We start from the raw sequence: 18,418 nt of genomic DNA on the forward strand, positions 1-18,418 counted from the left end.
AATTCAAAGGGGGGCTAATAATTCTAACTTCAACTGTATATACTTTGTTATTCAGATAGTTTGCATATTAACTCAACCTTTCAAATAAAGAAGGTTTTATTTGTCCGACAGCTAAGAAACAGTTAAATTTACATCAATATGTATGAAATATAAAGTCATTCATTTAAAAGATTTTGGTTTTGATTGATAAAATCTATGGAAAAAATTAATTGTGTAAATTTAAAAAAAAGGTTTAAGGAATTACTTATGTTAGAAAATTCAGATTTAAAGAATTCATTAATTTCTATTGTCTGTATTGCAATATGTTTGAATTTTAAGTCCAGTTTCTGGCAATTAAATTACTTAAGTTACTTTTCTTACAATGTAATTATAAATGTCATTTTAATGATGTAATTGATTACTTTCTTAACTAGCTTAACACTGATCCCTGCTGGAAAAAAAAATGAAATTCATAGATCATAGATACCATTAAATACAAAATAGAAACCACCACAGAACATTGTAAAAAACATGCTGGTTTCCACACAATCCCTTCATGTTGTCCCAATTCAAATTAAGTTAATCTTATGGTTTTTAAAATTTTAAGTTGATTGAATTAATTGAATCAATTAAGTTGTCCCAAAAAACTTCAAGAATTGTGTTTTTTAACTCATTGTAAATTAGTCTGAACAAGCAGCAAAAAAAAATAAAATACATTTTTTGAGTGAAGCGTCCACAACACCAGAAAATGCTACAATTTAAACCAGTACATTTGAATGGGTTCTAATGTATTGGTTTTCAAATAGCACCAATAAGAGAGAAAGTTACCAGTAGAGACCCACAGTAACATTCCATAGCATACCAATACTATGATAGTTTCTATTACTTGCCAGCAGAAATCAGTAGTAGGAATAGTTCCCCCAATATTATTATTTACTCTCCCTTCAAGTACTTTTAAATTCTATGAGTACTTTATGAGTTCTGTCAAACACACCAGAAGATATTTGGAAGGGTTTCATTAAGAGGTAGCTATTGACGTACAGAAAACAAAAACAATGGAAGTCAGTAATTACCAATATCCTTAAAAAAACAGGAAAGAAACTCAAACATTATATCTACTGGAGCCCATATTGTGCATATACCAACCCAGGCTCATTCTGATTCCGTACCCCTATATACATTTCTGGAGAGGGCAAAATATGTCCCAGGAGCTAAATTTTTTTTTTTGCCGTTTTTGTTTTCGCCCATCCACCAGGGGGCAGCTGTGTATGCTTTTTGAGATCTCAAATTTTTTCTTGTTAGTGGCATTCGCGCCTGCTGTTCTTGCTGAAATCCACTAGAGGCTGCTATCAAACGACTAAATGATTGACCCGCTCTCCCCCTTCCCTAAACCCAACCAATTGTTTTAAAAAGCACCAACTGACCCTCCTATCTACATCCCTGAAGACAATCACAATGTTTAAAAAAAGCAATCCTAAAAATAAAAAAGCCCTCTCCTTTTACCACGTTTTCAGATTTAACCACATCCTCACCCTGTCATTTTACTTGTTTATATTTTGGCTTCTGTTTTTGTCTTACCTGCTTTTCCGGTTCTTCCCCGGACTCGAACCCCGTTGTCGTGGTCAACTCTGCTCTGCGTCTCAAGTCCGCCGACGTACATGACGAGCTACCAAACAAACTGGTAACGGGGAAAGTCGTCAATACAAAGGTAAGTGGTCAGCAGGTAAGCAAGAAAAGGAACTGCATCATACCGCCGCCTAGCGTTCGTTTCAAATATGTAAAGCAGCCATATGTAGCTCTGGCTACATAATTCATGACCTCAGAAATGTAGATAGGGCTACATTTTCAGAATGATCCTGTTGCCTAATGCACAAACTCACACACACACACACACACACACACACACTTTTGTTTACAGAAAACATATTTATTAACTTGTTGCATTGTTCTTCAAATTTGACAAATCCACTGTGGAAAAAAAAAAAAATTTGATGTCTTGATAAAGAGTTGCGAACAGAGCTCTGCTACATTCCTGATATCTTGAAAGAAATATAAGCAGCACAGCTTTTTTAACTGTCGCTAATATCCTGCGTTTATGTCTCCATAACAAATCGTATAATCATCATAATGAAAACAAAAACACTTCACACATTTGCTCAGTTTCTCATGTCATAAATGGTCCCTTCCCGAGTCTCCAAACCACCTCATTTCAATATCAATTTATCACATATTACTATATGAATAAATAAACAGTGTTTAATAATAACAATAATAATAAAAAATGCAATCTTAACCGTTCTCAGATAAATATATTAAGCCTACTTGTTCGAATCAATAACATAAAATCACCATAAAAGGCCTGGAAGTTGATATGGATGATGTTCTCTAATGGTGCACATCTACTACAGCTGATGAGAATGTGAAGCAGAAATAAGGGGAAGTTTCAGTTTTACCATATTTCACAGACTTCCGGGCCATTTGACCTAAAATGCATGTAAATCATTTTTGTTTGGCCCGACAAAACACACAAAGTGTAACGATAACACTGGCATGCGCAGAAATATGAGGCATTGTTCTTTGCACACAGCTATTGCTCAGAGTCTTGAAGGCAATTCTTGTGGTCCACTGAACAAAAAAGGTCTTTCTAAAGGAACATTCCATGTTTTTGTTATGGAAATAAGCTCATTTTATGACACTCCTAAAGCTATACAGTTGAGTTTGACCATTTTTGAATTCATTCAGCTAGTCTCAAGAGTCTGGCGGGAGCACTTTTAGCTTAGCTTAGCATAAATCATTGAATCGGATTAGACCATTAGCCTCTAAAAAAATAAATAAAATTTCTGATATTTTTCTCATTTAAACCTTGACTCTTCTGAAGTTTCATTGTGTATTCAGACTGACGGAAAAGGAAAAGTTAGCTAGGAACTATATTCTGGCGTAATGATCACAAAACTTTTCTGCCATTTCATGGCTGTAGCAGGGCGCAATGATATTATGCAATGCCTGAAAAGGTTCCCTGATTATGCAACATTTCATTTTCTGTCTGTCGTCATTCACAACGTAACTACAGAAGAATTAAGCATTAAATAAAATGATCAAGACTCAACTTTTTTTTTTTTGATGAGCGAGATGCTAATGGTCTAATCTGATTCAATGGTTTATGCTAACCTAAAAGTGTTCCCACCAGACCCAGAGATCTGATGAATGGATTTTAAAACATGGGGAAACTTAACTTTAACTCCAGGAGTTGTAAAATGAGCCCATTAAAAAAAAAAAAGAAAAAAGAAGTGAGTGTTCCTTTAAATGAAGAATAAGAAAACGCTAATGGTGTTGTTTAAAATGAATGCTAAAATCTTGTTCCTAAAAAAGTAGTTGCACAACATACTTTTTTTTTAATCTTTACTGAATGTACAACAAAATTAAAACACTCCATTTTCGAATTTTTAAGGAAAGGCTCATTTTATTACCTCCCTACAGTTATACAGTTGAATTTCACCATTTTCAATTCATTCAGTGTATCTCAGAGTCTACGAGCACTTTTAGCTTAGCTTAGCATAGATCATTAAATCGGATTAGACCATTAGCATCTCAATAAAACAAAAAGTTTAAATATTTTACCAATTTGAAGCTTGACTTTTCTGTAGTTACATTGCGTAGTCAGACTGGCAGTAAATGAACAGCTGTCTTGGAACTTTACTGTCATTCTGGCGTAATAAGCAAGGAACTTTGTTGCTGTATCATGGCTAAAACAAGCGCAGTGATCTTACGCAGTGCCTAAAAAAGGTTCCTTGATTATGACTCAGAAAATAGAACATTCTATTTTCAGCAGTCTTAGTACACAATGTAACTAAAGAAGAGTCAAGCTGTAAAATGGAGAATTATTAAGACTCAACTTTATTATTTTTGAGCGTGATGTTAATGGTCTAATCCGATTCAATGATTTATGCTAAGCTAAGCTAACGGTGCTCCCACCGGACCTGAAGATCTGATGAATGAATATTTAAAAATTGGTTAAAATGGAGTCACTCTTTAAATAAGAAAATAATCAAAACTCAACTTTTTTTTTTTTTTTTGAGGGAGATGCTAATGGTCTAATCTGATTCAATGACTTATGTTAAGCTTAGCTAAAAGTGTTCCCACCAAACACAAAGATCAACTGAATACATTTTTAAAAATATAGTCAAATTCAACTGTTTAACTTAAAAAAAATAAGGTGCAGCGTTTCTTTAAATGAAGAATAGGAAAACGATAACAGTGTTGTTTAAAATGAATGCTAAAATCTCGCTCATAGAAAAATCGCACAACCTAGACTTTTTTTACCATTACTGTGTACAACACAAAATTCTATGGTGGTTTTTCTTTATATACTGTATATCGTAACGTGTGCTAAATCAATGATGTGCGCTGTACCTCATTCAATTATAATGCTCATTTGATCGTAGACAAAAAAAAATAATAATAAGATAAAGAAATTGCTGCTTTTTGTAGTCCCCACCGCAGCGTTTTGTAAACCTTCAGAGACCAATGAAGAACATTTGGCAACTAAATGAATCATGTAGGGCCAGGATTGAAGGTTTGCAGGCTAGAAGAAATTATCAACATTTTTAATTTACATAACAGTTCACCTATATATGTGACTATGATCAATGTTTATATGGATAGTTCACGCAAAAAATAAAATGATCATTTAATCTTTCACTTGTTTAAAGCCTGTTTGAGTTGCTTTCTTATTGAACATAAATGAAAATGTACTGAAGAACGTGAAAAACAGCCATTGAGTATTTTTCGTTGCTACTAGAGATGCTTTTTCCAACATTCTTCAAAACATCAGCATTTTTGTTCAACAGAAGAAACTCAAAAAACTTTAGAAGCACTTGAGGAATTACGAGGAATTTTTCATTTTTGGGTGAACTGTCCCTTTAGATGGTCTGACGTTATGCGATTCTCTAATTTTGTTTGTCTGGATGAACTTTTTCCGATAATTCCATTAAAAATGAAACTTTGCTGTTGATTTAATACCCTCGGGTCATCAAAGACGGTCGCTTTCTTTTAATTCAGTGACACATTAAAAGACTTATGGTTTAAACTGTGATCCTTGTTGATTCATAAAACTGCAAGTAAGATATGGAGTCAAAAATAAATACATAAATAAATAACATACAGGCTAATCAAAATACATATATATTCAGCTCTGGACAATAAATTGAGGTCTTATAAAACACAATGAAGTTCATAATGCTCATGGAATCAACTATTCCAATCATTAAAGGCACAGTTCAGTCAAAAACAAATTCTCACTGTTTACTCCAAACCTTTATGTGTTTCTTCATTATGTTGAACACGTTTCTGATGTACTATTGATACCCATAGCAGGAAAAACAAATGCTATGGAAGTCAATGATTACAGGTTTCCAGCATTCTTCGAAATGTCTTCTTTTATGTTCAACAGAATGAAGGTTTTGAATAGAGAGTGAATAACGCATTTTCAGTTTTGGGTGAACTATCCCTTTAATTTTGCCTGTATGTGTTTTTTTTGACTCCCAAAGTGCTGTTGACTTGCATTTTATAAATCACCCAATGACCAGTGTTTCAGCTAAAAACACACATTTTGTTAATGAAGAAATATGTCAAATTGATTTTTGATGAACTATCCCTTTAAGACCATAGTAACAACATAAAGGTCTTTTTGGAGATTTGTGCCGAATAACAGCAGCACACTCTGCATTAGAGAGAGTCACTATTATAATCATGTCTGTATGATCAAATCATAACCATAATCACTAATGGAGGAGTGTCTGGTGGTCCCTCTATTATCCTATGGTGAAAGCAGAAGCTGAGGGGGGTTTGAGGAGGTAAAACTGGCCCGTCTGTGTTCCTACATGATGATTTGGAGAGCAGTTTTTGTTTTTGTTTTTTTATGGTGGGCAGAAATCAGCAAAGTAAGGGTGCTGTAGAGCTTCTTCTGCTGAGATTCGCTGTACTGGATTACATTTCAGAAGATTCTAGAAAAAAATAAAAACAAAAAGTCACAAAATAGTAACATTTAGCAAAACCATCAATCATGAAATACAGTTAATCAAAAATTAATATAAAACTGCAATTATTATTGAAATATTTCACAAGTGCTTTAAAATAGTTTTTTTTCAACATTAAAAAAATAAAAATGATATATATATATATCAAATATATATCAAATATATATATATATATATATATATATATATATATATATATATATATATATATATATATATATATATATATATATATATATATATATTTATTTATTTATTTATATTATTTTAAACTACCCAGGTTCTGTATGTTGCAATGTTGCCAATTGTTATTGATTTTTTTTCCCGTTTAATTTAAAATTTCCCCAACCAGTCCAGAGCCCGGTGGAAAAGAGTGAGTTCTCCGACTTGACCCCAGCACTGGTCCAACGTTTCTAAACATAATAGTTTTAATGACTCATCTCCAATTTAGGAACAACTAATTTCCAACTTATTTATTTGTCTTTGCCATGATGACAGTACATTATATTTTGCAGGACACTATTTGAAGACCTAATTAGGTTAATAATGTTAATGCCACAGCCATATCTACCTGTAGCCCAAGACCAGTTACGCACTGAAGCCAAGCAGGGCTGAGCCTGGTCAATACCTGGATGAGAGACCACATGGGAAATCTAGGTTGCAGTTGGAAGTGGTGTTAATGAGGTCAGCAGCGGGAGCTCAACCTGCAGTCTGTGTTGAGTCCCAATGCCCCAGTATAGTGAAGGGGACATTATACTGTCAGTATGCACCGTTGTTAAACTGAGGTCCTGACTCTTGTTAAAAATCCCATGGCACTTCTCGTAAAGCGTAGTGGTGTATACCCGGTGTCCTGACCAAAGTCCCTCCATCGGCCCTTACTGATCATCCCCATCCAAGAAATTGGCTGGATCACTGTCTCTCCACTACAACTATAGCTGGTGTGTGGTGAGCGCACTGGCGCCGTTGTCCTGTGGCTGCTGTCACATCATCAAAGTGGATGCTGCACACTGGTAGTGGTGTGGGGAGACCCCCCCTCATGATTGTAAAGCACATTGTGTGTATGGCCATACACAATAAATGCACTATATAAATACACATTACATTACAATTTTGCAATGTATGGTAATTGGGCAAGTTATTGGACAACAGGTGTTTGTTCTGTGTGGACAACTAAAATAAACAAAATGTTAAGGGGGGTAATAATATTGACCTTAAAATTGGTTTTAAAAAATTTAAAACTGCTTTTATTTCAGGGCAAAAAGGCTTTCTACAGAAGAAAAAATATTATAGGAATTACTGTGAAAATGTCCTTGCTCTGTTAAAAAGCACTTGGGAAATATATACCTAAAAAGCAAAATAATTAAATCACAGGAGAGCTAATCATTTTGATTTCAGCTGCGATTGTTATGATAATGCAAATAATATACCTGTAGTAAATCTCTGCCGGTGCTGCTGAGTTTCGGCACGACGTTCACAAGTGATGTAGTAGCTGGATACATCGGGTACGGCTATTGAAATATCAAATAAATATTTAAAACAATATATAAATAAATTAAAAATATATGCAGCCAATTACTGAGTACAGTGGTCCCTCGTTAATCACAGGAGCTACGTTCTTAAAATAACCTGAAATCCGTAAAGTAGTCAGCTTTATTTTTTTACAATTATTATAGATGTTTTAAGGGCGACACGGTGACTCAGTGGTTAGCACTGTCGCCTCACAGCAAGAAGGTTGCTGGTTCGAGTCACAGCTGGGTCAGTTGGCATATCTGTGTGAAGTTTGCATGTTCTCCACGTGTTGGCATGGGTTTTCTCTGGGTGCTCCGGTATCACCCTCAGTCCAAAGACATATGCTATAGCTGAATTGAATAAACTAAATTGGCCGTAGTGTATGTGTGTAAAAATGTGTGTATGGATGTTTCCCAGTAATGTGTTGCAGCTGGATGGGCATTCACTGTGTAATTCATATGCTATAAAGGGACTAAGCCGAAGGAAAATTAATGAATGAATAGATGTTTTAAGGCTGTAGAACCCCTCACTGCACACTTTATAGGCTTTTCTCAGACAGGCATCAACATTTTTCCTGCAATCACTGATACTCAAAGCTAAATATATATACCTGTATCCTGCACTTGCTGCTGTTGCACTGCTGGTTAGACCTAAACTGCATTTCGTTGCATTGTACTTGTACATGTGTAATGACAATAAAGTTGAATCTAATCTAATCTAATCTAATCTAATCCAAAGCAGACTCCATGCTTACGATGGTCTTGTTGCAGACAGTTACAACCCTTATTGTAACTTTGTTGAAGCTTATAGCTGCTGTCATCTTTATGTTATTTCCGTCCTTTTTTATGTAAAGAGCCGAAGATTTATTTATTCCGTAATGGTGTCCTACAGCTACGAAACTTGTCTTTATCATGTCTAGAAGTCCAACTTTTTGTGCGATAAGTTAGCATCTACTTCAGCCTTTTGGGTACTTCCGCAGGTGCCTTTGACGGTGCAGGGATTTGTAGAGAGAAAACTTGCAAACATACTTCAGAGTCACACTGCTTGATTTATGTTAATTTTAGCAAGCTGAACGCATTTTGTACTGTACAGGAGACGGCACGGAGGAGATGGTCTACAGCCAATCAGGACGCAGAACACAATGTGCTAATCAGGACGTAGAACACAATGCGCTGTAAAAAAAGTGTCTAATTATACAGAGAAAATCTGCAAGGCTGTGAAAGGTGAACCGCGAGAGACCACTGTATTTCTCAAATTGCTCATTTCTGTGCACACATTCCCCTTGTTACTGTGCGCTGTTTATTTTTCAGACAGGTGAGTGATGTACCTTATAATCTGGAAGTTTATTCATAGTCTGCCACTGTTCTTCTGTTGGCGTTCCCAGCAATGTGGCAGAATGTTAAAGTTAATCACACAGGTTATTATTATAAAAACTACCACCACTCACCCTTTATTAATCTGCCTACTTTTAGCAACAAGCTTGGCAACTTAATTATATTACTTGGCAGAGGAATTATGAAGAAAATGCTAATTTAACCCAAAAGTGAGAACAGTTGCCTTGGTAACTAACTGAAATGTATTGCATTTGAATCACTTAAAATAAATAAATAATTTATTATTATTATTAAGTTGAAATAATAGTAGAAACCTGAGATATTAACTTGAGGTAATATATATATATATATATTTTTTTTTTTATTAATATATATATATATATATATATATATATATATTAATAAATATAATATATATATATATATATATATATATATATATAACATATATTATATATATATAATATTATATATATTATATATAATATATATAATATATATTATATATAATATATATAATATATATTATATATAATATATATAAATTGAATATTAAGGAAAAGTCCATTTATTTTAATAATTTGTTTCATAAAGTGAAACTTGTGTGTTATTAGTTTACTGTTTCATACAATTTCATGTCAACAGAAAAAAAACATGACTTATTTTACCCTTGTTCATATATACACACAGCAAAACCCCCAATGGAATTACTACACATATAACCACCAAAAAAACTTTGTTAATAACAATTATAGATAAATAACAGTAGTACTGTTTTATCCATATTAATCTTAAAAGGATCGTCTGGATGTAAAGGATATCGAAAGATCCTCTTTAGCTGATCGTCCACATCGTTACCAGGAAATAAAGGCCGTCCTGCATTTGCCAGTTCTACAAAAAAATTATAATAATACTTTATATACTATAGTTATTATCAATATTACAAGACAATAAAATAGTGTTTTGTTGTACCTGCAAATATACAGCCTGCAGACCACATGTCGATAGAGGTAGAGTAGAGTTTAGCACCAAACAGTACATCCGGAGGCCTGTACCACAACGTCACCACCTGAACAAAACCAACAAAAAGATTAAAACTGCTATAGTCTACACGAACCGGAAGTTACTGAGACTTTTATTAGAGTAATGCTGATGTACTTCTCTCTGAAACTGAATAATCATTAGGGGGCGGGGCTTCCTTATTTTGCATAATTTCCTCAAAGCCACTAAAAGTAAAAGGGGCGTGGTAAAGAATATTGTGGCTGAAGCCGTCAAACTGATGTCAACAGAAAAGGAGCCAATCCAAATGCAGAAACAATTGCTCAGACTTTGATTGAAGATTGAAGACCAAAACAAACTTATTTGTTTAACGAATTACTTACACTGATTAATTGTTCACCCAAAGAACAAGAAAGTGCGCTAGCAAAACAAACATTGTACATTTTGATTTCATGTAGACCTGGAAATAAAACCAACAATATAAAGAAAAGTGGCGTCTCTGACCTCAGCAGAATAACAGCGTACAGGGATCCCAAACGCTCTGGCCAAGCCGAAATCAGCCAACTTCAGTTCCCCGTTCTGAAGACAACACAAAAATACAGAATTAAAGAGAAAGCGCTTTTAGTAGCACAAGCAGAAATAAAACAATTCCAACTTGATTATGGTGCCTTACACACTCAGTGCTGGGATTAAATAGTTACAAAGTTACTTTAACAGATTACTTATCATTTTAGGTAAATTAATTACAGTTTAACTATAAATATGGTACATTGAAAGTTAACCATTTCAATTTATTTAAAGGATAAGATGAAACTAATCTTATTTTCAAGAGGGTCCCATAAAGACATGACAAAAGACAAAAGCAAAACAAAAAAGGTACAATTACAAACACAGTTTACAGGTCTGTAAAATCGTCAATATCCAAATCCAGCTAACTCAGTGATCCACGTACGAAGAATGGACACCCAGTCGGGACAGTGTATGTATATATAGTGTGTGTATATATAGTGTGTGTATTTACAATAGTCAACATTTGAAGGGGATCATCGGCTTTCAGCAAATTTGTCCAAAAAAGATTGAACATTCTTGTCAATTAAAAATAAATGAATAAATAAAAACTAAAAACTTTAAGATTTTTTTAAAATAAAGCTAAAAATGCTCCATTTGACTTAAAAGATTTGAGAGTTTAACTTACACTTTTTAAGCTTTGAGATTTTCTGAACCCAAGTAATCATATGTAGTCAAGTAATTAAATGACTTGAGTAATGAAGCAAAGTAATAAGAATATGAAGTAATTTAAATACAATTTTATTAATTTAATTTGTATTTTAAGTTTTTTTTTAAGTAACTTGCGAAACACTTCCTACACGAATAGGCAACTTTGGTAGATATGAGCAAAATAATATTGTTATTGGAAAAAATATATAGTTTTGGACCTTTTGCCTTTTTCCTTAAAATATTAACACAAACAAAAACGGAGAGGCTTGAGTTTGTTTTTGTATGAGAGTAGAGAACATGCTTTTTTTTCTTGAAACACTTTAAAATAAGTCAGTGACATCATATTCGAGTTATGGAGACTTCCCAACCTTTACACCCAGCTAACTTCTGCAGTTCTGGAAATAATAAAAAGACATCTTTTTTACAGCCTTTTTTGCTCACGTTTACCAAAGTGTCAATATTATTTGAGAGCTCTATTTATAATCATATATAACACAAACCAATCGCATCTCATGACACAAAGCATGAATAATAAAGATGAGTGTCGAAGAGTTGAATCTTAGGGATGTTTTTTTTATTTTTTATTTACTCACTCTGTTGATGAGCAGGTTTTGTGGTTTAAGGTCACGGTGGAGAACATTTCTGCTGTGGCAGAAGGCGAGACCCTTCAACAACTGGTACATAAAAGACTGCGAGGACAAAAATAATAAATGCTGTATTATCTGATGCTTCAAATATTAAAAAAATCTCCCCTCTGATATGCAGTACATCCGGAAAGTATTCATAGTGCTTCACTTTTTCCACATTTTATGTTACAGACTTATTCCAAAGTGAGTTAATTTCCTCAAAATTCTACACACAATATCTCATACTGACAATGTGAAAAAAAGAGTTTTTGAAATTGTTGCAAATTTATAACAAATAAAAATTACATGTACAGAAGTATTAACATCCTTTGCCATGAAGCTCTAAATTGAGCTCAGGTACATTCTGCTTCCACTGATCATTCTTGAGATGTTTCAGCAGCTTAATTGGAGTTCACCTGTGCTAAATTCAGTTGATTGGACATAATCTGAAAAGGAATACACCTGTCTATATAAGGTCCCAGGGTTGACAAATGTGCATGTCAAAGCACAAACCAAGCATAAAGACAAAGGAATTGGGAAATGGGAACAGGATTGTCTCGAGGCACAAGGCTGAGGAAGGTTACAGAAAGATTTCTGCTGCTTTGAACGTTCCAATGAGCACAGTGGCCTCCATCATATGTAGGTGGAAGATGTTTGAAACCACCAGGACTTCCTGGAGCTGGCCGGCCATCTAAGCTGAGTGATTGGGGGAGAAGGACCTTAGTCAGGAAGGTGATTAATAACCAAAATATCAATGGAGTGGCTTCACAACAACTCAGTGAATGTCCTTGAGTGGCCCAGCCAGACCCCAGATCTAAATCCTATTGAACATCTCTGGAGAGATCTGAAAATGGCTGTACAATGTCGTTTCCCATCCAACCTGATAGAGCTCGAGAGGTACTGCAAAGAGGAATGGGCAAAATTTCCCAAAGACAGGTGTGCCAAGCTTGTGGCATCATATTCAAAACGACTTGAGGCTGTAATTGCTGCCATCAACAAAGTATTGAGCAAAGGCTGTGAATACTGATGTAAATGTGATTTTTCAGCATTTTTTTATTTTTAATAAATTTTAATAAATTAATTAATTTCCAAAAAATATTTTTTCACATTGTCATTATGGGGTATTGTCTGTAAAATTGAGGAAATAAATTAATTGAATCATGTTATGAATACTTTCCAGACGCACTGTATTACTTTAAGGGATTCATGTAATGTAATGTATTTTTTATTTAATGCCATGTCAGCAAACAAGGCTATTTTCATGGCAAGAACCTTTCAATAATACATATACAATTACAAACAACAAACAAATGAATACATAAATGAATTCAGGGATTTATAGATTTAAAAAATAAATAAAATCAAACCTTGACAATCTCTGGATCCAAGTCACCATTACAGCTGTCAAAGTATTTCTTCAAATCCTGTTTAATAGACAAAAACAGATGTTACAAAAAGAAAAAATAAATGATGATAGTAATAAAAATAAAGCAGTTATGATGACGGTCTTACCTGATCACAGTATTCAAACACTAATGTGAGTTTCTTATCACTGTGAAGGACGTCATGTAACCTGCAGGAACAAATAGTGTAGTTTATGCAGCGTTTTTATTTTATTATTTATCAAGATTAAGAGTTATTTTAAAATGTTTTTTTTTTTTTTTTTTAAAAAGCAACTTAAAAGGTCAAATTCATATGCTACAAAAAAATTTGTGACATCCTTATTTATTTATATCAATAAGAAAATTATGATCAAAACCGAAAATATTTTTTAAAAGTCAATACAAAACATATATCCCCATTTACTGATAACAATAAACGTTTTTAAATAATTCCAATCAACACTCACTGGACACTTTAATAGGTACACCTTACTAGTACCGGGTTGGACCCGATTTTGCCTTCAGAACTGCCTTAATTTCATGGCATAGATTTAACAAAATACTGGAAATATTCCTCAGAGATTTTGGTCCATGCTGACATGATAGCATCGGCTGCACATCCATGATGCGAATCTCCCGTTCTATCACATCCCAAAAGGTGCTCTATTGGATAGAGTTCTGGTGACTGTGGGAGCCATTTGAGAACAGTGAACTCATTGTCATGTTCAAGAAACCAGTCGGAGTTGATTTGCGCTTTATGACATAAAGGGAATCAGAAGCCATCAGAAGATGTGTACACTGTGGTCATAAAGCAGGGGTGGGCAAACTTGATCCTGGAGGGCCGGTGTCCTGCATAGTTTAGCTCCAACACTAATCAAAAACACCTGAACATGCTAATCAGTGTCTTCATGATCCATAGAAATCTATAAGCAGGTGTGTTTGATTAGAGTTGGAGCTAAACTGTGCAGGACACTGGCCCTCCAGGACCGAGTTTGCCCACCCCGGTCATAAAGCGATGGACATGGTCAGCAACAATACTCAGATAGACTGTGGCTTGACAAGATGCTCAACTGGTACTAATGGGCTCAAAGTGTGCCAAGAAAATATCCCTCACACCATTACACCACCACCATCCTCCTGAGCCGTTGATACAAGGCAGAATAGATGCAGTTGAACAGGTGTACCTAATAAAGTGGCCGATGAATGCATATTACAACCAATGGTGCCACATCTACAATAATATAATATTTACAATATTGGAAATATAATTGTCAGTTCAATGGACATCGTTAGTTCAAACGTACTATTAATAACAACTAAACAAACATACCTTACAATGTTTTTATGCTTCAGTTCTTTCAGGAGGCAAATTTCTCGTAAAGCTGAACTTGGTACGCCCTTTAGCAGAAAGGAGAATTATATTACTTTTATTATAACTACTATTATTATTATTATTGTCATTCCAGCAGCAGCGTCGTCATCTTTACCTCATCATCATCATCCAGTCGGACTCGTTTGAGGGCCACAATTTCGTGCGTTTCTCTGTTTTTAGCCTTGAAAACGGTACCATATGTACCTGAAGACAGAGTACAACAGAATAAAACAAAAAAAGTGCTTTAGTAGATAAATACTGCAAGGCTCAACAATAAGGACATGCCCGGTGGCCCAGGGCCAGCTTGAGAGACACTTGGGACAGTAGACCGGATGTCACTAACATTTAATTTGTCTGCGACTATGTAAATCATGTGCATTTTAATTTTGTGCTTTTAGGTTTTTAAACACTACCTTCTCTGTGATGTCATAAACACCATATTGCTTTCCGGTTCCTCTTATCTGATTGACCATGATATTTTGTTTCTGTAACCTGTTAAAAACCAGTACAGCGAAGAAACGGCAACATGGCGGCAACATCAAATTATAAGGCTAAAAGAAAATGTCTGTTTCTAAAGTCTTGGAAGTAGACATTTACGTGTGACGAACACGACAAAATAAAAATGAAGTGATGTTTTGCACAGTTTGCCGCCAGTTTGACAAGTCGGCCACCTTTTGTTAACATTTTCTGTACTGCTCTTTTTGTTTGCATAACACTTTTATTTACAATTTATTTTAAGTATTAAAATTGTAGATTCACAGACTTTTTTTTTGACACATTATTTAAAACGTGGCAAAAAATAGCTATTAACTTCCCTTTTTTTGGTGGGGCCAGTGAAAATTTTGCCAGGGCAAGTAAAAATCTGAACCACTGGCCCGATCGGACCTGTAGAAAAAATCTATAGCGTTGAACCCTGTACTGCCATTTCAATTTGATGTTAATTATGTAAAAAAAAAACTAAATAATGGCGGTACACGTTACCAATCACATCAAACGCCCCAAACTCTCCTGTAATTTGCACACTGATAAAAACTCATTTAAATTGAGTAGAAATTATGCTAAAGAATTATAAAAATAATTGTAACTTTCAACCTTGTGAACCACATGGTATGTTACCCCTTTCATCAAATATCAGTGCAGACCAATCACTGTCGTTTTATGATTGATTGGTTAGTATTATTCGATTGAATGTGACCCATATTAACTCATATAATTCTATTAGTAACTTTTTATCACACAACTCTCTACAAAATTAAAAATGTCCTTCTAATATGTATATAGATGACAAATATATGATCATAATAATCACCATATTTTACATTTATCGCAGAACAACTGTTAAATAAAAATAAAACAAATGCGTGGTTTAGGGGGATAAAGAACTGTGCAAATTATACATTGACGACCAGGAGGCTCAACTGCTTGTCAGTTGTTAGTTTGTGTAATACACGCTTCAGTAATTTATGTATGCTAATAATAATAATGTTAATATATTATGATTTACCGGTTAGTTTTAAAGCAGAAAGTAATCTAAATATTTTTAGTAGTGCTCTTAAAAAGTGGATAAAAACAAAACAGCAGTGTTTGCACAAATAGTCTATCGTTAGTTAGTTGGATCATGTCGCCTTTGCTTTTTCCTGCAGTAATTTTATGTAAAGAAATGTAATGTTATGTATGTTTTATTATATTTCTATTTTGTCAATTTTAAGCCTCCTGTGGACAGGTGTTGAGAATTAGCAAGTTTGCTAAAACACTTAAACAAATGCATTTGGTTGTCCAGTGTAATTGTGATGTCCATGTCAAATACATAAATAAAAAATATTTTTAATTACATCTAGCTTATTGATAAAATGCATTTAAGCTTTCAGCGTTTTGAGGGATATTTAGTGTATTCTGATCGACAGTATTCTCTGATTAGCTGTTTCAGATGTTACTGAAGGTTAAACTACAAACAATGCATCGAATTTGATTTTATTTTCAGGCTAAATATAGATACAACATCTTTTTTATGAGAAAACAAAGTGTGGTGAACATGATGTCTATTGGTGCTCTAGATCTGCCGCTTTAAGACTTTCTTCTTAAATAGATGCAATTGATTGGCGCAATTATGCATTAACAATGGTTTGAACCATTATAGGGGTGGTCAAATCTATATTTATATTATCTATTATTTTAATTATTAACATTATTATTTAAAATACAGATTAGAGTGAAATATTTCTCAGTGTTAAAGAACTGATCCCCCTATACATCTTGTTTTGACCTTCTTCAGTGGTCAATTAGGGGGGTCTATCTCCCCAAACTTCCCTGTGATTCGCAACCTGATAAAAACTGTCATTTAAATTGTGTAGAAATTATTATAAAGAATTATTAAAATAATTGTAACTTTTAACCTTTTGAACCACGTGGTATATATTACCCTTCTCATCAAATATCAGTGCAGACCAATCACTGTCGTATATGATTGAATGGTTGGTTTTATTTAATTGAAATATTTGACCCATATTTATTCATATATTTCTATTGGTAACTTTTCATTACAGGACTCTTCACAAAAAAAATCTAAATATTGTTTTATGATGTAAATACAACTCAAAAGGAGAAAAGCCTATTTTAAGCCCTCGCGCGCCCCCTAGAGGAAAACACACTTTACGTTTCATCATGGCTACCAGCATTTGCTGGATCAAAGAAAACCCTGTTAATGTTGCTAAAATGAAATATCAATCAACGGGATAACAAATCATCACTTTACCAGCTCTATTTCTCTCAATAACAGCGATAATGTCATTTAGCAGGTGTGAAAGGTGTGCTGATTTATCCGATTCAAAGCCAGCTGCATCAAAATGAGCTCGATCTCCACAGATTAAGACTTTTAGGCTTCAGTACACAAGCACATAAAGGCACAAATGCTTTGCAGATTGACAGACGGTTGACGTCTTATGACAACAAACCTTCGTTATTGTTAGTGGTGTATAAATAAATCTCCAATTTATCGTTAGCTTCAGACATTCAGGCCAGACAGTGCTTTACTCACCCTCTCCTATCTTCTCCAGCTTCTCATACTTTTGCATGGTTTCAGCCAGTTATTAAAACGTCCTGGCTGCTCGTTTTTTCTACGAATTAATAAGCAGGGGTTTAATTGTACCGCTGATTAATGTCGTTTTTTATCAACAAGGGGCGTAGTACGCAACATGAAGAGAGCAGAGCTACAAGATGGCGACCCGCTGAGACGCGCTTCAAAATAAAAGTACCAGATCGGGTTTAGCTGCAGCCAATCATAAACTTCCGGTGAAAGCTTTATATGACTATTTTTAATGCCATACGGTTCCTTTTACAGCATATATGTTGCAATGTCATTAAAATACATTCAGTTAAATAGACTTAAGCTTTCATTTAGTTGTTCAAGTGTAAAACAAGATAAGACTATATAACCGCTAGCACAATCAGGATTAGCAGGTGAGCGCTGAAACTCAATTGAAAAATACTGAGGTAAAATAAACAGTTTTATTTAAAAGACATGGCAGAGGAAAATTGAATTGATTCAGTGCTTCTTGTCTGGTCTGAGACCCACTTTTTATCTCAACCAGGCAGTAAAAAAAAAAAGATTTTTAAAGAAATCAGATAAAAAACGTGGCGATAGTTATAATGGAAAGACAGCTCACTGGAAGCCCTGGGGCTGGCTGGCTGGAAATAAAAGTCTGTGTGCAAATACTTCTGGTCGAAGTATTAACTCCTTTAAAATGTTCTTTTTACTTTCCGATAACACCCAAATTAATTTTTATCTTTTATCATGATGTTATTTTCATAATCATGTCTCTTAAAACAAATGTTACAATAAAGTGTCAACATTTTTGACATTTACTAGCGCGTTTACAACACTGTGTCGCATAAGATCTAACATTGTTAAAATGGTGGTATTCTGTTGTCTAAAAATGTATAATATTTCGAAAAACTAGACAAAAAA

At 34.2% G+C, this 18,418-nt stretch overlaps 2 protein-coding genes across 2 annotated transcripts in view; both read right to left on the reverse strand.

Moving 5' to 3' along the window:
* agap3 (ArfGAP with GTPase domain, ankyrin repeat and PH domain 3) overlaps positions 1–18,418 on the reverse strand; it is a 985,397-nt gene that overhangs the window by 267,027 nt on the left and 699,952 nt on the right. The gene's annotated exons all lie outside the window — the stretch shown is intronic.
* cdk5 (cyclin dependent kinase 5) lies at positions 4,038–17,664 on the reverse strand. Its single transcript, NM_131719.2, has 12 exons — positions 17,489–17,664; positions 14,570–14,658; positions 14,413–14,480; positions 13,213–13,273; positions 13,068–13,124; positions 11,668–11,763; positions 10,361–10,435; positions 9,830–9,926; positions 9,679–9,748; positions 8,851–8,911; positions 7,442–7,522; positions 4,038–5,981 (listed from the first exon to the last, which is right to left on the reverse strand). Exons 1-12 carry the CDS (start codon positions 17,523–17,525, stop codon positions 5,895–5,897), a joined length of 879 nt encoding a protein of 292 aa, NP_571794.1. The 5' UTR covers positions 17,526–17,664; the 3' UTR covers positions 4,038–5,894.

The sequence above is a fragment of the Danio rerio genome, chromosome 24 (genome assembly GCF_049306965.1).
Source record: "Danio rerio strain Tuebingen ecotype United States chromosome 24, GRCz12tu, whole genome shotgun sequence".
Lineage (NCBI taxonomy): Eukaryota > Metazoa > Chordata > Actinopteri > Cypriniformes > Danionidae > Danio > Danio rerio.

Bases quoted from the DNA above. Each gene is read 5' to 3' on its own strand.
- cdk5 (NM_131719.2), bottom strand. From the start codon at position 17,525: ATGCAAAAGTATGAGAAGCTGGAGAAGATAGGAGAGG. The intron at 14,659-17,488 runs GTGAGTAAAGCA...CTCTGTCTTCAG, and splicing joins GCTGGAGAAGATAGGAGAGG to GTACATATGGTACCGTTTTC. The intron at 13,274-14,412 runs GTATGTTTGTTT...TTGTTCCTGCAG, and splicing joins AAGCATAAAAACATTGTAAG to GTTACATGACGTCCTTCACA.